Consider the following 24,940-nt stretch of genomic DNA (forward strand, 5'->3'; position numbering starts at 1 on the left):
TCTCTGTATTCATCCTTCTGGTCATTTCTTACAGAACAATAATATTCCATAACATTCATATATCACAATTTACCCAACCATTCTCCAATTAATGGGCATCCATTCATTTTCTAGCTTCTAGCCACTACAAACAGGGCTGCCACAAACATTTAGAAACATACAGATCCTTTTCCCTTCTTTAATATCTCTTTGGGGTATAAGACCAGTAGTAGCACTGCTGGATCAAAGGGTATGCACAGTTTGATAACTTTTTGAGCATAGTTCCAAATTGCTCTCCAGAATGGCTCTCCTGCCTATTTCACAGAGGAAACTGAGGCAAACAGAATTAAGTGACTTGCGTAGGATCACAGAGTTAGTATCTGAGGCTGAATTTGAACTCGACAAGATGAATCTTCCTGATTCCGGGGTTAGCACTCTGTCCATGGTGCCACCTAAATGCCCCATCTCTAGTATGAGGGAGTTATATTAAATGACCTTGATAGTCTCTTCCTGTTCTGAATCTCTAATGCCGTAAATAATCTTTAAGCAAAATTTCATAAACAAGATCCCTTTTCCATCTTTGATTTCTAGATTATCTAAGATAATTTTTATCCCTTGAGTAATGCTATCTGGTCAGCATGTTTAACTATTATGAAGCATATCAAGTATTTTATATATGAATTAGTACTCAGGAATATATATAGTTTAGAATGTTTCTCAGTTTTTCTTCTGACTCCTACAAAGCATTCATGATCACTTCCTTCCCAACTGAGTGTCAGTGTGAAACTTAATGGATGCAATCTCCAATCACTGATCCAGGTCAGTGATGAAACAATTAAATGGCAATGTGCCAAAGACCAATTCTATTTATTTTATATTCCCAGCATGACCCTAAGACAGATCATTTAATATGTCTCTCAGGCAGCTTTTTCAAACTTGTTTACTTCTTTGGGACAGACTTTTTAGGTGGGCCTGCCTAAAAGGCTCATTTTTTTGTTGTTGTTGTTGTTAAAGACCTGAGCTGATGAATCCTTCAATCTCCTAGGACTGAAATTCTTTGACAGTTTATAAAATTCTGACCACCTAATACTCAGAGAAATGAACTTTCTTGGCAAAGGAAATAGGTTTTGACGACCTTTCTAATATAACGTTCCATGGTAATTGAGGTAGGAACTGAGTGTTTTCCCTCTTGGAGGCCTGGATCTTTGCCCCAACTCTCTCTTCCCAAAAAGTCTTGTAATGTGTAACTAACCTCATAATAAGGAACATTTGCAAATGGCCCCATGATCAGGTGTAGAGAAGAATGCATGAATGAGAGCAGAAAAAGAAGGAAACCCCAGTTGGCTTTAAAAGTAATATTTTTAGCACAGTCATATCCATGGACAGATTGGAAGACTCACCTATCTGACCTTTCCACATCACTCCCTGCTATTCCAATTGCCTCTTTGAATGCTTTTTTCAAGCCTTCTCTTAGCACCTCTGAGATTGATGCCTGACCTGATGCCCATGCTCTGGTTCCTTACTAAGGTACTGGGCTCTGTGGTGTTCAGAGAATTGCTCTATTACATGAAAGGATGGAGGGAAAAAATTCCACCTCATCAGTGACTCAAACCTTCACCTTTAGATCTTTTGGATTTTATGAGCCTTGGATAACCTTCCCTTAGCTTTTTGCCCGTAATTTTGATTCTTAAAGAGATATTTTTGATATTTCTGCATCCATCTTCTGTGTCAAACTGTTCATTCATATATCAATTAGTTAATTTGTTTTGATAGATATTTTTGCAAAAGTTTTTTTTAAATTTCTAATTATATGTAAAGATAGTTTTCAACATTGGTTTCTGTAAGATTTTGAATTCCAATTTATTTTCTCCTTTTCCTTACTTTCCCCCTCCCCAAGACAGCAAACAATCTAATATAGGTTATACATATACAGTCATTTTAAACATGTTTCCATAAATCAGAACAAAAGGGGAAAAGTCCAAAAAAAAAAAAAACATATGCACACAAAAAAATGCAAACACTCTGTTTCAATCACATTCAGGCTCAATAGTATCTCTATCTCAATGTGGATGGTATTTTCCATCCCAAGTCTATTGTAATTTTCTTGAATCACTGTATTGCTGAGAAGAGCCAAGTCCACCATAACTGTAGATTCTCAGATTTTATTGACATAGAGAATTCCATTGAGAAAAATCCCTCATTGGCATCTCTGTAGAATATACAGTATAAAAGAATTGCTTGGGGCACTGAGATATTAAATGATTCATTTGTGCAGAATCCTACAGTTCATACTTAGGACTTGAATTCAGGTTCTCCTGACTCAGAGGCCAACTCTCTCTATCATTGTACTTTATAATTTTTCATACCTCAATCAAATTAGAGAAAATATAATCGACATAAAATCTTGAATAACTGTCTCAATAGTTCTGATTGTTTCTGTGTTCTGACTTCTTATACAAGTAAAAATTCTTTGTCCTCATCCTTGTATAATCTGTTTAATGTGTTTCATTGACTTAAAACTTTCCTCTCATGATCCCTTATCTGAATGACTGTGACAAACTATTAGCCCTCTTTGGACCTCTGTCTTCCCAACTTTCAAATGAGAGAATTGAACTGGATGGCTTCTGAAGCCTTACAGGGATGATCCTATATCTCTTAATATCATAGCTAGGATGAATGATGATCCAAAATGACTTTTGAATATTTTGATTCATATGTATACTAGGAGATGAGCTCCATGGAAACAAAACCCCCCACCCAGAGGGTTTATATTTAAGTAATGTGCTTATGAAGAAATAATTAACTAACAGCATGAATACCCACTGGTTTTCCCTTGTCCCCTTCAGGTGGGCTGTGGTGACCTACATAATACTCAGTTTAAAGTTTCTTGCAAACACTGAGCTTTGAGAAATGATTAGTTCATCCCTACAAAGTGCAATGTTTGATATATTATGTTGTCTGATGTTTTTATGCCCTCTAACATTTCTGTTTTTTAAAATTAAATTTTAAAGCAACTATAGTTTTCAAGATTAAACTTTTAAAGCAAGTTTTTAAAAAAGGATATAGTTTTGTCAGAGGCTTTCTTCTTGGTAATATGTTGATACTTTAAGTCACAAAACTTCCTTATCAAATTATTTTATTGCTTTTTATAGATCTAACATAAGGCCAGACTATGCAGATTCAAACTTTCATGACTTCAAAATGCACACTTTCACGCGGGTTACATCCTGTAAAGTCTGCCAGATGCTTCTGAGGTAAGTGTTGTTCCACACCTGGCTGGAGGGAAACATGGTGCATTTTTGAAAACTGAAGCTCTCTGGGGGTTTGCAAGAATGATGTATCTGCTGATTATGATGTGCTTTGCCACATTTGTCCACATTCTTTCGATTTTCTTGTGCTTCTAGAAATCTTTTTTTCTCCCCAAAAGACATTGTCACCCTTTCTAATGCTGGAGGCTCTTTTCTCATGTCTTCTAAAGCACTAGTTGAAGAGAATGAGGCAGCATTGTCTTTATCCCTACTTCCCAATTCTTACTATGCTGCTGCCGCCATCACTTAACAGCTTGTTTTCCTTTGAGAATCAATCATTCTAACTTCATCACTCAGCCTAATTTGTTATAGTCATCTACCAATCTTCAGATCATTTTCTCCTTACTAAGGGATTCAATATCTGGCTTGTGATTGTTTTTCCTACTTGGTCCTTCTTTTCACTCATGAGAATATTAACATTTTGATCTTCCTTCCAAAGCCTGGCTTCCCCCTTATTCACCCTCTTAATCTCCCATGACTTCCTTCTTCCTTCTGTCTTAGCCATTTGCAAAGATGTGTATGGATCAGGGATGATCATCATTCATAATTATTTTATTGTCATAATAGAATACTCTGCATTTCTCTCTCCATCTATAAGCTGCTAGGCTTTGATGATTTTCTTTCTGGTTCACAGCTTTTACATCTATTTTTTATTCTCACTGATACTTATAGTTCTTCTGACTCACCCTATTCTTCCTGTCCATCATCCCTTCTTTAGCCTCCCTTCTTAGTCTTGATCTCATGCTTAGCCAGTTCAAGAATTCACTTTTAGCTACCTTTGAATCCATTGTCCTCTTTTTTTATTGCTAGGCAGCCTTGTGAAACAGTAACCCTCCATCTTCTGTGTTTTTACTTACATGTTATTGAATGCTCCTAGAGAAAGTCACATAATAGTGTTAATTTGGTTCCCTTTGAATTTATTATATTTAATCTTATCTGGGCACTTATTGCTCTTTTTATTCTATCTAGATTTACTCTCACCTACTTTACACTGTTCCAAAAGATGCTCTTGCTTCTTACTTTATTTAAAAAATAGAAGTCAATTGTCATTGGCTCTTTTTTCTCCACTCCTTACTCAATTTCTCTTTTCACCACCTTCCATTCTCTCTTCCTTTGCTCACTTCTCTGATGAAGAGGTAGTTCTTTCTCAACAACTATATGAGCAGACCTATTCAATCATTGCCCCATCTCCCTATAACCTTTAGTATTTCATCTCTCGTGTCTTTTCTGCCATGTACAAACACGCACCGATCTTTCCCTTAAATCCTTAAATCCCCCCTTATGCCATCATCATTCTTTCCTTCTTTTCCAAACTCCTAGAAAAAAGTTTGCTTTAAATACTTGTTGCCTTGATTTCCAAACTTGCAGTGTTGCACAATTGTCTATCAGATAAAATAAAAACTCCTATTTTTGATATTCTAGTCTCTTCACAATCTGATTTCAATATACCTTTACAACTTAATCTGATATTAATTTTATATGCTTTATATTTCAGTTAAAATGTTCTCATTCTTGTCTTGAAATCTACTATCGCATGTCTTTCCTTACACTATTTCCAGTGGCCGAAATGAGCTCTTTCTTCTCTACTTCCTTCAGATTTCAGATATCACTTTTTCCATAAAGCTTTTTCTGATTCCTTTATCTTATATGAAAATGCTCTCTACATCCCAATTATCATAGAACTTTGCAGGATTTGTTTTATGTATACATCATGCTTTCTTTTCCCATCCCCATTAAATTGTAAGTTCCTTAACACAGTTCTGTCTAGTGTCTGTCTTTGAATTCCCAGTGTCCAGCATGCTTTGTATATAGTAGGCACTTAATAAATGTTTAAATTAAATTTGGTAGGAGTATTGATTTATTAGTCTGGTTCTTGTTCCTGAACAATCTTGATACACTTTCTCCTTTTTATTTTCTCTTTCCCTGTCTTTCCTTGGAATGTTTTGCTGATGTTATTTTTAAATTGCTATCATTTGCTAAAGATTCTCTCCTTTAAAAAGAAGTCTGTCTTGTAATAAGTACAATTAACAAAACAAATCAACGCATTGGTCATGTCTTGACAGTATATATCTCATTCCACATCTATAGTCTGCTATCATTCTTTCAAATGAAATCATGATCATTAGTATATTGATCTGAATTCTGAAATCTTATATTGTTTTATTTTTCATTATTTTCATCTACATTCAAGTTGTTCTACGTATTTTACTCTGAAGTTGTTTATATGTATCTTCCCAATCTTCTCTGAATTTCTCAAAATTTCCAGAGAATATGAATCTACTCACACTTAATCTTATAGATTAAAATTCCATTAAATTTATGTACCATTTTTAAAAGCTATTTCCCAATAGGAGTGTACCCATTTAATTTTTGGACTCTTCCTACTATTAAAAAAAATTTTTTTTATCTAAGAGACATTTATTTCTGCTTTTGACCTCATTTTGGATTATGTTCCTAGTAACGATAACTCTTGATCAAAGAATATACTGAGTTTACTGACTTTTCTTATAATTCCAAATTGACGTCATTTCCTCAAAATTTTCATTACATTTTTTTCTTCTCATTCTGGAAATGACTTTGAATAAGACCAACATTAATATCTTTCATTTGTTCTAATGATTTCATATATAGAGAGAATTTATCACCTTTAATGTTTCACTCTCTAATTTTACTTTTCAGAGGAACATTTTATCAAGGCTATTTATGTTTCAAGTGTGGCGCCAGAGCACACAAAGAATGTTTAGGAAGATTAGACAATTGTGGCAGAGTTAATTCAGGTGGTAAGTCATTTTTATTGTTGTGATACTGTTTTTAATTAGGACATAAACCTTGCTAAACATAATTAAGGCTTAATTTACCCCTAATTTGTGTTTATTGTAACATATATGCTTTGAAAACTACCATTTATAAGCACAATTAGAAGAAAGCTTAAAATTCATGTGACTTATCCTTGTTAAATTAAATGTTAGAGAGAAAGAAAAAAAAAAGCTACTAGAAGACACAAAAGTAGTACCTCATTCACCTTGTAGCCCAATTCTGTCACACATCATTGTCTTCTAAGTAGAAAAAAAAGAGAGTTCTTTCTTTAATACCTCTCTTTCCATCCATCCATCCATCCATCCAACCATCCATTACACACACTCTTTCTCTCTCTCTTTCTGCCTCTCTTTCTCTCTCTCTAACTTAATCATTGGTGTATTCAAGTGTTAGATTTTCCTGATATGCTCCTGGATGTTTGGGGCAGTCCTTCAATTTGACTGCCAAGGGCAAAAATTATATGTAGACTAATTCATGAATTAATGAATTCCACACACACACACATATATTAAAGGCTTAGTCACTAGTGCATTGGATTATTAGATTTCTCCCAAATCCTCCTAGATGTTTGGGGGCAGTCCTATTTGGTTGCCAGGGGCAAAAATCATATGTAGACTAATTCATGAATTAATGAATTGAATTAATTATCTTTCCCCCACATCAAAGACATATATTGCATTTTTAAAAATCTTACTTTAAAACTTTGCCCTGGTTTAAAAAAAAAAAAAGGAATGTCACATTCCCATTACATGAGATAGACAGGCACATAGGCTCTCAGGATCTTTTGGTTTGCTTGCAATTATGCATTCAGCAGACTTTTATCTCTCATTGCTCCTCCTGGGTTCCTTTAACTCTCTTCCTTCTCTTTATTTTCTTGCTTCTTTCTTCTTTCTCTTTTTTCTTCTCTCTTGTTGTTCTTTTCCCCTGAGTTTCTCTGTTTTATCAATAAGTCCTTTCAAAATCAGTCAAACTTTTTGAACACAAGAAGGTGAACTTTAACCACGTCAGTTCAAAAGGCAGTCATGTCAAACTTTGATTTTCCCCAAGGAAGCAGTGGACATTGAATTATTTTGGATAATGTGAAGAATAGAATAGAGAATATGAGCTCATTTTAGATTCACTTAGGTTCAGATAATGGGACACTTGTTATGGGAAGAGAAGTGAATTATATTGCATCTTAGAAATTAAATATTAATGTTCATATCATAAGAAACTACTTAATTTCCAACAATTCACAAGGAAGATAGTATTAAATGATAGGCATTTGTGGTATAGTGGAAAGTGTGCTCAGATTAGGAGTCAAGAGACCTGACCTCCATTCTTGATTCTACTGTTAACGAGCTGTGTAACCTTGGGCAAGTAATGTAATCTTTTTCAACTTTAGTTTTTCTTATATGCAAAAATAAGGACATTGGGCCAGTTGTAGAATGTAACTGAAATAATGGTAAGGGATATTTGGACCATTTTCCTTTTTCATCTTTGTAGCTCCAAAGCCTGGCACAAGCAGGCTCTTAACAAATACTTGTTGATTAATTATTTTTATTTTTAAAAATTTAAATAACAGCTTTTTGTTTTAAAAATACATGCAAAAATAACCATTAAAATCTTGTAAAATCTTATGTTCCAAATTTTTCTCCTTACCTCCCATCTTCCTTCCTTAGACAGCAAGTAATCCAATATAGGTGAAACATGTGCAGTTCTTCTAAACATATCTCCATATTTAGATTGATTAATTTTTAAGTGAATTTTCTAAAATTTTTCAGAGGGAGAGAAAGAGAATTTGGATATGTGATTTCATCAGTGGGAGAACTTATTCTAAGAATGGCTATTCAATAACTCTACCATAATTTAGAGTCTTAGTGAGTAGACTGGGGGCACTGAGAGGTTAAGTGTCTTGCCTATGGATCCAGAGTTATTAATTGTCAGAAGGACTTGAATCCTCCAAAATTTCCTAACTCTTATCTCATCCTCTGTCTACTACACAATGCTACTCTTTTATAGGTAAGTGAAAGGGAATTTTTCTTTTTTTTTGTTAAGTGATGTTTTATGTAGTTTTATTTTTAAAATTCACCTTTCTTAAAGTAGAAATATGATTCATACTTTCTAGATATAACATTCTATCCAATTCAATTTAGCAAACATTTAGTTCTTGATATTTGCAAGATACTGAGCTAGTACTGAAGTGAAAAGCCAGCTGTTAATTCTATGCAAGAATGGGAAACAGATGAAATGGAAATTAAATTCTCAAATTAAAAAAACTCAATGCTAATATATAGTCAAACATATTTTTATATTTTACCTTTTCTCTACTTGTTCTCCACTGCCAAGTTTTTGTCAGTTTGTGCCCATACTTTCTGTAGGCATGTGTAAATTGGAGGAAGAATGACCTAGATTTGTGAGTGATTATATTTTGATTATCTTGCTTTTGCATTCTATTGATTAAATGTTATAATATGATTATTTTTTTATTCTTGCTTTTGCCCTCTCACTTAGTAAATGTTTTATATTTAAGAATTAATGGCATCATTACGGCTGCTTTATATAACTTGAAAGTACATCAGCAGGGGCTCAGGAGCTACAATGATAAATTTAGATGTGTATTTTCCAGTAGTGGAAATATAAATCAATGAGAGTGAGTTTAGCAATGTGGTTACCACATTATAGAACTACATCTATTTGTCTAGACTATGACAGTAATCTTCTGCTGGATCTCCTGGACTCAAATTTGGCCCCATTCCTCCATTCAGTAACCAAGTTTACCTTTCTAATGAGCAGATCATATCATATTGCCCCTCTACTTATCAAACTCCAATAGTTCTCTATCACTGCCGGGGTCAAAAATAAAATCTTTCATTTTTGGTATTCAGAGCCCTTTATTATTTTCCCCCACCCCTGATATCTCCAGTTTTCTTACATTTTAGCCTCTATCTATTCTGTGATCTAGTGACACTGATCCCCTCATTATTCCTCATACAAGAGATCCTGTCTTCTGATTTCATTCCCTTTCATTGGCTTAACTTCATGTTCTCACTCCCCAGGCCTTCCTCCAGGCTTCCTTGGCTTCCTTCAAACTACAGCTAAAATCCTACCTTCTTCAAAAAGCCTTTCCTGATCTTCTTTAATATTAGTATCTTCCTCTGTTCATTACCTCCAATTTATCCTGTCTATATCTAATTTGTACAGTTATTTTCTTGTGGCTTCTTGAATTAAACTTTGAGTTACTTGAAAGCAGAGGCCATCATTTGTCTTTTTTTGAAACCCCATCTTTTTGCACATTGTAAATGCTCAACATCTCTTTGTTGACTTGACTTATTCACTTGAATGAGAATGTGAGATCTAATCCAGGGAGAGTTAAAGAGTTGGGAATTAGTTGGAGTCTATGCCATGCCCCATATTCCTACTACATAAACAAGTTGGAATTATGATAAAATGGGAAAACATTTCAAAGGTCAGAAATTCCGAATCTTACACAATTATTTAACCCTTCTGTGCTTCAGCTTCCTCTTCCATAAATTTTAGATGATATTATCTACCCTGTATGTTTGTAGGGTAGATTAACTGAAAGGAATTAATGAAATAATGCTTATGGAAGCATTTTGAAAATGGTAAAGGGATATAATGAGATTATTTCAAGTATATGTGCTTTTCTTGATTTGGGTATTCCCTCCACTGAAGCAGATTTCTATCCCACTAATAATAAAGGGATAGATATAGTCTTGTAGAGTTGCTGTAGGCAAAAAAAAAAAAAAAAATTACTCTATGCCATCCCAGAGATGAATTCTTCTGAACTTATGCTAATCAATAGATATGCTACCAATCATTGCACCTGTCCTTTGACACTTTCCAAAGGTTATATTCTGCTTTTGTAATCTTCAAGGATCCTGTATCAACTCTACTTCAATATAAGGATTCAGCATATGACTTCTGTGGAATGTGGCACAGTAAATAGGGCATTGGATCTGAAACATGACAGGATCTGAGTTAACATTTGGCCTCAGACTCTTACTAGCTGGGTGACCATGGACAAGTCACTTAATCTCTGTTTGCCACAGTTTCCTCATCTGTAAAATGGGGAAAATAATAGCATTCATCATCCAGGGTTATTATGGGGATAAAATGAATAAACTACACTGTAAACTTTAAAGTGCTATATTATTTACATAGCACTTTAAGGTTCACAGTGTAGTTTATTCATTCATCAGTAATAGCTAATTTTTAGCTATTATGGAAGGTAACATTTTTAATACTGTGAAAATTAATTTTGAAGAATAAAATATGAGGAATAACTTTGAAATTTTCTCTGTGTTACTTATATGAGAAAAGGAAAGTAAAATGATTTTAACAAAGAAGCATTGGAGCAGCTAGGTAGCACAATGGATTGAGCATCGGTCCAGGAGCCAGCAGGACCTGAGTTCAAATGCAACCTCAGATACCTGACATTTACTAGCTGTGTAATCCTGGGCAAATCATTTAACCCCAATTGTCTTGCATAAAAAGAAGAAGGAAGCAGCAGCAGCAGCAGCAGCAGCAGCAGCAGCAGCAGCAACAACACTATTTCTGTCCTGGAAATAGTTTTTTCCTGATTAAATCTTATATCTAAAAACTAATGCCTCAAATCTCATCTCAGATTTTTTTTTTAAAGGCACAAGGTGTGGCATTATACAGTTTGTAATCTCTCTTGTTTTTGGAAGCTGAGGCTGCTGGATCCATTAAGCTGCTACAATTCTAGTTTGAGCAAGATAGGAAAACTTAGTTTTGGGGGAAAAAAGAATAAATGTATAAATTTGGAATACCTCAAATTTAAGAATTTTTAAAAGCCTTGCAAGATGCATTCCCTCCTTATTGGAATAACCAAACCTAGACAATTCACAAACTAGATTATGAATTGCTGTCATATTTTTTAAGAAAAATAAACATTTTTATAAACATCAACAAACATTTATTTAGCTAGACATTGTGATAAACATTATATTTAAATAAGCTTTTCTAACTTGATTCTAGGAAGTTTGAACAGTAGGTTATTGAAATGATAGTAAGCACATCTACATGCACAATTGGTTTTGGACTCCTGAGTCCCATTATGATCTACATGATGATTTTTCAAATTTGGAGTATGAAAGATAGAGGCTTTGGCCAGATAGCAGAGACTATATTTCAGTAACTATCTTAGCAAAAATTGAACTGGAGAGAAAAAAAAATAAGAGTGCTATTTTCCTCCTCCCCTCCTCCCACATCCTTCCTTCATCCTTGTTTTTTATCTTCATTTTCTACATTCATTTAGTTCCCCTAGGGAATAAGTTTGAGATAGCAAAGGGCATCTTTCTCTGTCCTCCTCACATGGATGTCCTTTGGTATAGCACTGGCAATACATAGGTAACTTAAGGCATTGCCAATTTTTTTTTCTTTCTACAGATTGTTTAGGGGTAACAGTTAAACTTTCTGAGCCTTTTTGAGAAGAAAAAAATGAAAGAGATGTCCAGTTATTTACAATTATATGCTGCCCACTATAAAGACATCTGGATATGATCTTTGAGAGGCAGTGTTGCAAATTCCTTCTCAATAGTACATAAGGGACCTTTGGGAAGCCATTTAACTTCATCACATTCCAGTTGCTCATGTGTAAAAAAAAAGGGGGGGGGGGAAGGATAGGATTATATAGCATCTAAGGTATCTTCCAAGTCTAAACCTATGGTTTTAGATTTATTTAGGTTTATTTATGATTTTAGGAGGGATAGTGCAGTATTAGACAGGGTCATACATTTATCCTGCATATGGGACTCTCAGAAAAAAATTTTCATATTAATGAAATTAATGTGTTTGAAGACTTTCAATCATTGAGTAGATTTCCTCTTTTTGGAAAGCTACTTCTTTCAGAGAGGAGACTGTCTATCCCACAATATGTCAGATCTGGAAGTGGGTCAAGATCATTAGAAATTTTCAGCAGAGTCCTAAATATAAAGAATATTCTCTTGTCCTTTAACACCATGGAAACAATGGAGTTTAGCATCTGATTAACAAGAATAATTAATGAAAATAGAAAGCTACCAGATGGTAGGCTGGGGTGAATTTCTCCCCTTGAGGGTGGTTTTTAGAACCCAGGATAAAATGGGGAGGGTTGGAGGACCATGTATAATCTCTTTATACCATGTCCTAGCTAGTAGAAAAGAAAAGGGACATTTTATCTAGTACCTCCTTAACCCTTCCAAGTTTTACCTGAATTTTAATTGAATAAAGAAAGCTAATAGAACCAAAGGACAAGGGATAGATCCTGCTCAGCAGGTCAAAAAACTCATAGGCCCAAGAATTGGGGTATATAGGTATTCAGGGAAGAATAGCACCTCTGGTGTGAGAGCTGCTGAAATCTTTTGGGGGCTTTCTACCCAACTCTTTCCTATGACTCCAGGAAGCTGAAGAATGCACAGTGACTTAAAAAAAATTAAAAAGAATGCACAGTAACTGTACTCTGCTAAATCATTTTGGCAGAAGGGTTAAATGTGGTTAATGGTAACTGAAGGACCACAAACTCATTAGTAAGTTGGAGTGGGGATGTCTATCCCAAACGTATCAAGACTTCTCTGGCAGGAATAGCCGAATGTGAACAATTTGTTCCAACAAGACATGAAGATGATGGAAGAAGACACTGTGGTGCATTTAGGCAGGGATTCTCGAACTTTTTAAATAGGAGGCCAGTTCACTGTCCCTCAGACTGTTGGAGGTCCGGACTATAGTAAAAACAAAAACTTTGTTTTGTGGGCTTTAAAATAAAGAAACTTCATGGCCCTGGGTGAGGAGGATAAATGTCCTCAGCTGCTGCATCTGGCCTGTGGACCGTAGTTTGAGGACCCCTGATTAAAGGATGGTTAGAGTTGGAACATGGCAAGATTAGCTACTATATTTCAAACCATCACTAGTATCTTGAATTTTGTATTGCTGCTGGACTTTGATGATTGGAAGAGAGAGAATCTGATAACTTCTTACAACTCTGCATGACTTAAATCCAATTTATGCATGAGTCAAAAAATATCACTCAGAGCATTATACCATTTTTACCTATTTCAAAGTCCTGTGGCAATGAGCAAATGATGAAGGAGCAGATGCAGATATAGTGGGAGCTGTAGTTGCAACCCTGCACAAAGGTGTTCCTATTCCTAGGGTTGTCTTCTTATTGGATTGCAACCACAGTGGGATTCTGCTGTTTGTCTGAGAAACCTTTATAAAGTAATGTCCTTCTTGTCTCCTGGTGTGAGGAAGGAATTAAAAAAGGTGCCCTAAAAATTGTCTACTTAACCTAAGTTAAATCTAGCCTGCTAACTGTGGCAGGCAGGACTCCTACCCTGAGCTGAAGCAAAAAAAAAAAAAAGGTACAAAAAGTTTTAAAAAGATGATACCTCTAATCATTGGCACATATAATATGTGCAAACTTATGGGCAATATGAAAGAAATTCAGTAAACCAGAAAGATAAACAACCCTTGTTGGAAGAAAACTCAGCAAATATCCAATCCAAAAAGCAGTTCTGAATAAAACAAGGCTAAAAAATATGATGACCACATTAACACCCTGGATACTTTAGAATCAACTGGAGTCAGAATAAGCAAAAATCCTTAATCTTTATTATTTGTTGAAGCAGAGGAGAGAGAGTGGACACAGGAATCTTCTCTCTCTTCTCCCACTCCGAGTCCTCTCCTCATCCTATTCCACCCTCTTATTCCCCCCTCCTCCTCTCCCTATACATCAACATATCGAGCTGGCACAGAATGGTGGGACAGGCCATTTTCTAAGCAAATGTTAATAGAGTATTGTCCAACTGGTAATTAGCCTCAAGTGCTTGTTTGTCTGAGCCTCAGTACATCTGCTCAGTTTCAGCCCATTACAAGAAAAAGTTTATAGAGCTCATATAAATTTTTTTGAATGGCCATAGTGATGGGGAGCACTATGAAGCTGGCATAAGTTTTGCAATCAACTCTAGTTTAATCAACAAACTTGTATATCTCCTAAAAGGAGTGAAAGATAGGCTCATCTCAAAGTGATTACCATCTGCCAGGAAATGCCGCACTACCATCATCAGTGAATAACTTTCTACTATGATAAGTTCTGATGAGGCCAAAGAAAATTTTTATGAAGACCTGGATCCTAGTCATCAATGTGCCTAAAGAGGACAAGCTTCTAATTCTAGGTGACTTTAATGCCAAAACGGGCACAGACTATCAGACATGTCAGGAAGGAATGGCACTGGAAACAGCAAAAACAACACTTACTACTCAAGACCTTTCTATCTCATGACCTTTTCATCACCAACACTATCTTCCATTTACCTAAATGTAATAAAACTTTGTGGAGGCCCCCTCATAGTAAACATTGGCATTTAGTAGACTGTCATTGTAAGGAGAAGAGACTGACAGGATGTAAGAGTAACAAAGGTTATATATGGCACAGAATGCTGGACCAATCATAGACTTATTCTCTGTTAGCTAAATATTTGCATTTAATCAAAGTGGTGATCCCAAGTTAAAGTTTTACCAGAAGATTTAATGTGAAAAGATTAGAATATTTCTCTGATTGTGGCTAGTTCATTGGAAAGAAAGTTGAGTCAACACATGGTTGGCAATAATGGAGCAGAAAATGAGTAGGTAGCCTTTAAAGATTTACTGAATAGCACCACATTTGTTCATCTAGGCCAGAATACTTTCAAACATCAAAAAAAGTCTGACAACAATGATGGAGAAATTTGGAAACTGTTGAATGAAAAATGAAAACTCCACAAGGTTTACCAGAGGGAAAGTTTATCCATCCCTAAGAAAATACTATTTAACTCCATCAAAAGTAAAGTACAAGCAAAATTTAGAGAGATACAAAATTCTTGGTTCATTAAGAAGGCAAATACATTCTTTTTTATGATGTCCTGAAGGTCATTTATGGGCCAAAGACCTATAGAACTATGGTGCAGCTCAACTACTCAATGCTGATGGAACCACACTGATAAAGACCTAATCCTGGAGAGATGGACTGCACACTTCCAAAATGTTCTAAATAGACTTTCAATTAATGTTAAAGCCACTTATTGTATAATTCAGGTTGAAGTCAATCCTCCTCTAGCTGAACTTCCAACTGAAGAAGAGGTTCGGAATGCCATTAGATTCTCTTGTGTGGCAAAGCATCTGGTGCTGATTCTATTCCAACTGAGATTTACAAGTCAAGATAGTCCACTGCTTATACAAAAACTGATTAAAGTTTTTAAGGTTATATGGCAAGAGGAGGCCATTCCTCTTCTTCTTCTTGCTACTTTCTTCTTCTTCCTTCCTCCTCCTCCTCCTTCTTCTTTTTCTTCTTCTTTCTTCTACTTTCTTCTTCTACTTCCTTCTTCTCCTCCTCTTCCTCCTCCTTCTTTTTCTTCTTCTTCTTCTTTCTTCTACTTCCTCCTCCTCCTCCTCCTCCTTCTTCTTCTTTCTCTCTCTCTGTCTCTCTCATTGCTCATCTCTGTAAAAGAAAAGTAACTACATTGTCCTGTGACAATTCCACTGGGATCTTTCTTCTCTTCCTTCCTTCCTTCCTTCCCTTCTTCTTCCTTCCCTTCTTCCTCCTTCCTGCCTTCCCTCCTTCCTTCCTTCCTTCCTTCCTTCTTTCCTTCCTTCCTTTTTTCCTTTGTTCCTTCCTCCTTCTCCTCCTCCTTCTTCTTCTTTTTCTTCTTCTCCTCCTCCTTCTTCTTCCTTCTACTTTCTTCTTCCTTCCTCCTGCTCCTCTCCTTCCTCCTCTTCCTTCTCCTCCTCCTCCTTCTCCTCCTCCTCCTCTCTTCCTCCTCCTCCTCTTCCTCCTCTTCCTCCTCCTCCTCCTCCTCTTCCTCCTCCTCCTCCCCTCCTTCTTCTTCTTCTTCTTCTTCTTCTTCTTCTTCTTCTTCTTCTTTCTTCTTTCTTCTTCTTCTTCTTCTTCTTCTTCTTCTTCTTCTTTTTCTTCTTCTTCCTTCTATTTTCTTCTTCTTCCTTCCTCTTCCTCCTTCTCCTCTTCCTCCTTCTTCTTTTCTTCTTCTTTCTTCTACTTTCTTCTTCTATTTCCTCCTCCTCCTCCTCCTCCTTCTTCCTTTTTCTCTTCTTCTTCTTTCTTCTACTTCCTCCTCCTCCTCCTCCTTCTTCTCTCTCTCTTTGTCTCTCTCTCTCTGTGTCCTCTCTCATTGCTCATCTCTGTAAAAGAAAAGTAACTACATTGTCCTGTGACAATTCCACTGGATCTTTCTTCTCTTCCTTCCTTTCTTCCCTTCTTCTTCCTTCCTTCTTCCTCCTTCTTCTCTTGTTTTTCCTCCTCCTCCTCCTTCTTCTTCCTTCTACTTTCTTCTTCCTTCTCCTCCTCCTCTCCTTCCTCCTCTTCCTTCTCCTCCTCCTCCTCCTCCTCTCCTCCTCCTCCTCTTCCTCCTCTTCCTCCTCCTCCTCCTCCTCCTCCCCTCCTCCTCCTCCTCCTCCTCCTTCTTCTCTTCTTCTTCTTCTTCTCTTCTTCTTCTTCTTCTTCTTCTTCTTCTTCTTCTTCTTCTTCTTTTCTTCTTCTTCTTCTTCTTCTTCTTCTTCTTCTTCTTCTCTTCTTTTTCTTCTTCTTCCTTCTATTTTCTTCTTCTTCCTCCTCTTCCTCCTTCTCCTCTTCCTCCTTCTTCTTTTTCTTCTTCTTTCTTCTACTTTCTTCTTCTATTTCCTCCTCCTCCTCCTCCTCCTTCTTCTTTTTCTTCTTCTTCTTCTTTCTTCTACTTCCTCCTCCTCCTCCTCCTTCTTCTTTCTCTCTCTTTGTCTCTCTCTCTCTGTGTCTCTCTCATTGCTCATCTCTGTAAAAGAAAAGTAACTACATTGTCCTGTGACAATTCCACTGGGATCTTTCTTCTCTTCCTTCCTTTCTTCCCTTCTTCTTTCCTTCCCTTCTTCCCTCCTTCCTGCCTTCTCTCCTTCCTTCCTTCCTTCTTTCCTTCCTTCCTTCCTTTTTTCCTTCGTTCCTTCCTCCTTCTTCTCTTGTTTTTCCTCCCTCTCCTTCCCCCCCTCCTTCCCCCCCCCTCCTCCTCCTCCCTCCTCCCCCTCCTCTTCCCCCTCCTTCCCTCCTCCTCCTCCCCCTCCCCCCCTCCTCCTCCCCCTCCTCCCCCTCCCCCCCTCCTCCTCCCCCTCCCCCCCTCCTCCTCCTCCCCCTCCTCCCCCCCTCCTCCTCTTCCCCCTCCTCCCCCTCCTCCTCCTCCCCCTCCCCCTCCCCCCCTCCTCCTCCCCCTCCTCCTCCTCCCCCTCCTCCCCCTCCTCCTCCTCCCCCCCTTCCTCCTCCCCCTCTCCTCCCCCTCCTCCCCCCCTCCTCCCCCTCCTCCCCCTCCTCTCCTCCCCCTCCTCCTCCTCCTCCTCCTCCCCCTCCTCCTCCCCCTCCTCCTCCTCCTCCTCCTCCTCCTCCCCCTCCTCCTCCCCCCCTCCTCCTCCCCCTCCTCTCCCCCCTTCCTCCTCCCCCTCCTCCTCCCCCCCTCTCCCTCCTCCCCCCTCCTTCCCTCCTCCTCCTCCCCCTCCCCCCCTCCTCCTCCCCCTCCTCCTCCCCCTCCTTCCCTCCCTCCTCTCCCCCTCCCCCCCTCCTCTCCCCTCCTCCTCCCCCTCCTCCTCCTCCTCCTCCCCCTCCTCCTCCCCCTCCTCCCCCTCCTCCTCCTCCCCCTCCCCCTCTCCTCCTCTCCCTCCTCCTCCCCCCTCCTTCCCCCCCTCCTCCTCCCCCTCCTCTTCCTCCTCCTCCTCCTCCTCCTCCTCCTTCTTCTTCTTCTTCTTCTTCTCTTCTTCTTCTTCTTCTTCTTCTTCTTCTTCTTCTTCTTCTCTTCCTTCCTCCTCCTTCTCCTCTTCCTCCTTCTTCTTTTTCTTCTTCTTTCTTTTACTTTCTTCTTCTTCTACTTCCTCTTCCTCCTCCTCCTCCTCCTCCTCCTTCTTCTTCTTTCTTCTACTTCCTCCTCCTTCTTCTCCTCCTCCTCCTTCTTCTTCTTTCTCTCTCTCTTTGTCTCTCTCTGTCTCTGTCTCTCTCCTTGTTGCCAAATTGAGCCTTCCTTAATAAAGTGATCCTTCACTTGGAAGATAATCATCTACTTAAGAGCCAATGTGATTTCAGAAGGGACCAAGAAATGATTGATATGGTAGTTGCTGCTGGACAACTTCAGAAGAAAGGCTAGGAATGGAACAGAGGTATGAACACAATGTTTGTTTATCTGACTGACCAAGGAAGCTTATGGAAAATCATGGAAAAATTTGGTTGCTTAGAAAAGTTATCAGTATTATATACAAGTTATGTGACAGTATGCTTGTACAGATTCTGGATACTGAATGATGCTCATGTGCTTTCTGAGTCACCATTAGAGTGAAGCAGATCTGTTTGCTTGCTCCCATACTTTTTTGCACGATGTTTTCAGTGATGTTGTCAGATACCTTCAATGAAGATAAAAATAGATCAAGGTCAGCTATCGTATTGACAGTAAATTATTTAACTTGAAAAAGCTACAAACCAAGACTAAAGTGAAGGGAGAGTTGATACTCAACTTTTTTTTTCCCCCTGGGATGATTATGCACTCAATGCAGCCTTTGACGCTGAGATGTAACTGAGTATAGATTGACTCTCTGCCACTTATGCTAATTTTGACCTGACAATTAACAACAACAACAACAAAACAAAGGTTCTCCACCAGATAGCACTGGGCCAAACATGGAACAACTGATTATAGCAAATGGGGGACATTTTTGAATGATATGAATAAATTAATTTACTTTGGCAAGATATTTTCTAGGGATGTCCACATAGATGATAAGGTTGATGTATCCATAGCCTGTTATGGTCCAGAACTCTTGTACTTAAAACAAGGCTTCTTACAAGGTGTTAACTCAGTGGAATTGATAATACAATGGTTATCTAGTTTAGTATGGTGATTAATAATTCTCTAGTCCAGTATATGTACTTAGTACTTAATATAGTTCTACAAGATTCACACCTATGATATAATTAAAAGAGAGCATATAAGCTGGGACAGACTCAGGCAGAGTCAGAGCCAGAAAAAACAAGTGGACTGGAGGCAGGAGCTCAAGCTCCCAGAGCCAAGGAGAGACAGATTCATTCCATTGTCCACCTTTGTGGTGGCTGGTGGCTGAAGTACAAGCCCGGGGATGCAGAGCCAGATTCATTCATCCCATCTCACATCACTGTCATGACAGGCCTGTCCTCCTTAGCTTCGCCACTGAAACTAAGACTTCAGAATACCTCTAAGAAAGCTAGCCCAGGCCCCAGGCAAGAAAATTAGATTGTGAAGGAGATAATAAAGGATTTGGACTTTAACACCTGGCTATTCTCATGGTGATTAATCTACTGAAAAGAAGGCTGCCCCAGAGACCTCCAGAAAATGAACTAAGAACATTACAATAGCCAAATAATTCTCCAAAGTATGAGAAAAGAGGTATTAGATTTGCCTACTAAAGTGAAATTCTAGAGTTACTGTGCTTACCTCATTGTAGTATGAAACCTGGACTGTTTACCAGAAACTGAATTATTTTATGAAAATTCTGAAGCTCACCTAGCAAGAGAAGACTCTGGACACTGAGGTCCTTTCTTGATTCAATCATTCAAACTCTACTAAGAGAGTGCAACTCTAATGGGCTGTTCACATCCCATTGTACATTGATCTAAAAGACCATTTTATGGAGAATTCACACAAACATTCACATAGAGTCAGAAGAAAAAATACAAGGACACTCTCAAGGTCTCTCTGAAGAACTTTAGAATCAATTGTGAGATAGTTAACACTGGGACAGGATCACTCAGCATGGTGTACAGCATCAAAGAAGGTGCTCTGCTGTATAAGCTAAGCAGAATTGTTGTAGTTTAAAAGAGATTTGAGCTGTACAAATTTAAAAAAAAATCTCTACTCCAAATGTTCATATGGTCTATTTGTACCTGACCTGTAGTAGAACTTTCTGAGTCATATTGGTAGATGAGCCACAGTTGGACACACTGTACCTTGACCTTACTATAGTAATGCTATTTTGATCCTCGGAGCACAAAGAACAACAATCAACCAACAACCAAATGAGGTCTAAGGGTATGACCAAAAGTCTTATTAAAAACTATTTATCATATGAAACACTTAATCATGTCAAAATAAAGGAAACCCTTCTTTTTTGAGAGAAAAAACTCTTCAGTGCCATTTTGTTCTACCTTATCCCTCTTACTATTGACTTCATAGTTATCTTTCTTCCTGGGCTACCCCTTGCTCTTCTCTAAATACTGAAATCTCACTGATCTTTCTCAAGTTCAATAGAAAGTCTCTAGTGAAGTCATCCCTAAACATTTCAATCCAGGGATATGCTAGAGACAGGTTGCAGTTAATATTGGTTCAGTTTTCAATGCAAGCACCTCAGAAATCAGTAAATGCTACAAATCAGGACTTGATTTATTGTTTTGTTGATTGTCTAGATTTAAGAAAGTGTTAATAATGCAGCATAAACTTCAAAGCATGTGCTTACACCCACTCCCATCACAGCCCCTTATTAAATATTTATCAAGTATGCCTCCGTTTCAATCCCTCATGAATCCCCTTCCCTTGGAACTGCATTTAGACATTTTTGACATTATCTAGATTGCATTGCTCACAGCTAATTGTCTCATTTGTACAATCTCATTTCCCTCAATTTCAAGGACCTGAGTTTGTGTCTTGCCTCTCCTGCTAGCCAGTTGTATCATCTTGGGCAAGCACCTACCTCTCATTGAGCATCATCCATAAAATGAAGGAATTGAATTATATCTCTGAGGTGCCTTCCTACTCCCAATCCTTTGCTACTTTGGACTTCTTGATGGCTGGGACTGTTGTAGCCATCTTTTATGTGTTACCCAGTACCTCGCCAAGTATAAATAAAAAATACAGCAAGCACTCCGTAAGCACTTATATTGAATGGAGCAGCCTTTATCCCCCTTTCCCAACAAATATCATTTTTCCCCTTAATATATCTGAATTTTCTCTCAGAGAAAATGCTTAGTGAAGTCTTAGTGACATTGAAGGACATATTACCATAGAGCTATTGTAACAAGACTCAATTTGTTAGTGTCAGATCTTTACTGCTTGTTACCCTGTGACTTTTGGCATTTTGGTGCCTCATGTTCCTCATTGGAATAAATATAAAAATATTTGGTATATACCAAATAAATATCAAAAAATTGTTATACACATAAAAATAGCAATAGCTCGGGTTTATAGATTACTTTTAGGTCTGCAATGCACTTTACTTATGTTATCCTATTTGATCTTCACAATAACCCTGGGAAGTGGATGCTATTATTATTCATTTTACAAGGGAGGAAATAGGCTAAGGTAGGTACTTCTTTGGATACATATCTCATTTGATCCTCACATTAATTCTGTGATGTTAGCCATTATAGTTAGGAAAACTAAGCCTCAGGTAACTTGTAATTTGCATAGGGTCACCTTGTTAGTATACAAGGTGGGATTCAAATCCATGTCTTTGTCATTCCTATGTCCAGATTTTTGATACTCCACTGTTCTTTAAATAAGGAAGAGGTACAGATGCTGAGTGTCCCTTCTGTGCAGAATATATATCCAATAAATAAATCCTTTGCCCTTTAGCATTCAACAAAGCATGCGAGAAACTACTTTTTGAAAATTTAGCCTTCGATGCATGTTTTGTTCTCCAGCCCCTGAGTCCATTCTCACTATCTGTATGAATTTTTGTTTTGATCTAGTCTAGTTTGTCATGGAGACAAGAAGTACTTGTAACAGAAGGGTGAGGCATTTACAAGGGGAGAAAAGTCATTGATTCATTCCATTCATGTCTGTACACATCTGTGTCCGATCTCTGTAACAGTTGGAACATAGCAGACCAAGGAGAAGAACCCTTTTAAGTTTTTTTGGGTGTGTTTCTGTTCACAAGAAAACTTGGAAATAAAGTGGAGAGTCTTATACCCAGCTGAGGAGTGAGAGGGAACTTTAGCCCATGCTAATTCCTCTAGGGTGGGGAGCTGGTCTATACCCCATTTCTATCTCATGCTATTGGACAGCCTGTTCTGCCTTCAAATGAACAATAGCATAAAGCTATTCTCCCATAGTCTCTAAAGTGCCCTGCCAACAGCTTAATCTGAATAATGGGCTTGGGCACCTGTACATTAGTCTTTCTAAACAAGTCATCACATGGCCAGGATTATTCTGGGACACCCTCTGCTGGATATAATGCTGCAGTTTGCAGTTCACATGCTGGGACAGAGTGTCTCTTTCCCACTTCCTGTCCAATAGGTGAGGAAAACTTCCCCTCCTCCTTTTACCCCAGCCTCATCCAATAGAGCTTACTTTGCCTTTTTTCTCTAAAAAAGCTAAATCAAATTTCCAATAAAGCCTCTTGGAGCAGACTACTCCAGTCTGCTCCACCTTTCTTTTAGTGGGAATGCCAGCCTCAGCTTCTGGAATGTATAACTAGCAGATCCCCATTTCTTATCTGCTTAATTGCTTGATTATCTAGGACAGCTGCTGCTGCTGCTGCTGAATTGGAAAGAATATAACTTAGTCTTTTGATGACTGAGAACTACTTAGTGAGGACTTGGTGCATGCAAAGGGAGCATCTTCAAGAACTATATTTATTTATTTTGCCTTTTTTATTTTTTAGCTTTTTTATTTTCAAAATATGTGCACAAATACTTTTCAACATTTACCCTTGTAAAACCTTGTATTCCATTATTTTCTCATTCAGCAAGACATAGACAGCAAGTAATCCAATATATGTTAAATATGTTAAATATTTCCACAGTTATCTGCACAAAAAAAATCAGAGCAAAAAGAAAAAAAGAGAAAGAAAATTAAAAGCAAGCAAACAGCAGCAAAAAAAGGGTTGAAAATAATATGTTGTGGGGGCAGCTAGGTGGTGCAGTGGATAGAGCACCAGCCCTGAAGGTATAAGGATCTGAGTTCAAATGTGGTCTCAGACACTTAATACTTCCTAGCTGTATGACCCTGGGCAAATCATTTAACCACAATTGCTTCAGCAAAAAAAAAAAAAAAAAAAAAAAAAAAAAAATACTGTGTTGTGATCCACATTTAGTCTCCACAGTTCTTTTTCTATGGATAGGCTCTCACCATCACAAATCTATTGGAATTGGCCTGAATCACCTCATTGTTGAAAAGAGCCACGTCTGTCAGAACTGATCATCACATAATCTCATTGTACAATATTCTCTTGATTCTACTCACTTCACTTAGCATCAGTTCATGTAAGTCTCTCCAGGCCTTTCTGAAATCATCTTGCTGATCATTTCTTATAGAACAATTGTAACATTCATGCACCATAATTTATTCAGCCATTCTCTAACTTATGGGTATCTACTCAGTTTCCAGTTCCTTATCACTACAAAAGGAGCTGCTCTACACATTTTGTATTTTTTAATGATCTCTTTAGGGTGCAGTGTCAGTAGAGGCATTGTTGAACTAAAGGATATATATAAGATAGTCCTTTGGGCATATTCAAGAACTTTACTTAAATCATTCTTGAATCAATAAAGAACTTTTCCAAATCTTAAAAAGGACTCAATTTTACTTCATAAAATCATAATAAATAATGTGGTAGAATGGTTGCACTTGTATAAAATTGTTACACTTTGATAGATGTTATCTCAGCCTGACTTTTGTCATTTTGTAATTTTTAAAAATTAAATGTGGTTATAAGGCTGGGTTTGATTTGTTTGATTCTGTTGGATTTGAATATCACCTCCATAGTCATAATAGCATTGTCTGTCCCCTTAACTTATTGCTTTAGCATTTGAAAAACTTCCCTTTTCTTATCAAATGAGATAGCATATATAAACTTTTGTATACCTAAAAGCCCTATAAAATTTAGCTATAATTATCATTAATTTTAAGTTAATTTTAAAAGAAAATGGAAAATGAATCCCCATATTGAGATCATAATAATTCAGTATAAGTCATCATTACCATGAACTATAAATGAGATATCAGCTGGTTGATTTCATGATATGATACCTGAAAATAAGATACATCTTGAAATACAAAACACTTTCTAAATATTATTTATACTTCATTCAAAAGAATACAATACATTTATAGAATGCTATGGCAGCTACTCAATATGCATACCATTCATACAGCTTTTTCCCCAAAACTCTATCCATCCTTTTGGCTTTCCATTTAAATATTTTATAGAAAATAGTCCAAATGAAAACTTTTTGGACAAAGCCAAATTAATCAATTTTGTTTCCTGTGGTGCTTTCATTATTGTGGGAGAATTGTCAATGTGCAAACTCTCTTCTCTAAAACTTCAGTCCTGTCACTTACATTGTGGTAAGATAGGTGACTTCTCTGGGGTTTCATAGCTAGTATTGTGTCAGGGGAAGAATCCAGGTCTTCTAGACTTCAGAGCCCACCCTGGACTGAACCACACGACCTTTAATGAAAGTTTGCTGCACTATTTATATACATTAATTTATTCTGATCCTCATCTATAATTTCACTGAGCAGGGTGCTCCCTCTTCCAATAAAGACTGGCACTTATTCAGCAACATTTCATCTTACAGAGTTGCTTGAGGCATTAAGAAGATAAGGGCCTTGCCTAGATCATATAGCCCAAACAGCATACCTAGACAACAGGATTTGAATCTACATCTTCCTTCCAAAGTCAGTTCTGTAAACCATTACATTTAGCTTTAAGACATAGAGACACTTTTTGAACACAGACAAAAATGTGTAGCTGTGAGAGAACAAAGCTAATAGGATAGATTTTTACGTGGACTAAATAAATTTTGAAGTCAACCCTGAAGCCTCCTTGAAAAATCACTTCTCTTAAAGGCCTCATTTCCAAAATATACA

At 37.4% G+C, this 24,940-nt stretch overlaps 1 protein-coding gene across 2 annotated transcripts in view; it reads left to right on the forward strand.

Moving 5' to 3' along the window:
* Positions 1–24,940, forward strand: part of VAV3 (vav guanine nucleotide exchange factor 3) — a 451,154-nt gene that overhangs the window by 282,467 nt on the left and 143,747 nt on the right. For both annotated transcript variants that reach the window (XM_051993189.1, XM_051993190.1), the window contains exons 16-17: positions 3,132–3,233; positions 5,967–6,067. In XM_051993189.1, coding sequence (XP_051849149.1) covers positions 3,132–3,233; positions 5,967–6,067 — 203 coding nt within the window. The remainder of the gene's footprint in view (positions 1–3,131; positions 3,234–5,966; positions 6,068–24,940) is intronic.

Source organism: Antechinus flavipes, chromosome 4 (assembly GCF_016432865.1).
Source record: "Antechinus flavipes isolate AdamAnt ecotype Samford, QLD, Australia chromosome 4, AdamAnt_v2, whole genome shotgun sequence".
NCBI classification, from domain to species: domain Eukaryota; kingdom Metazoa; phylum Chordata; class Mammalia; order Dasyuromorphia; family Dasyuridae; genus Antechinus; species Antechinus flavipes.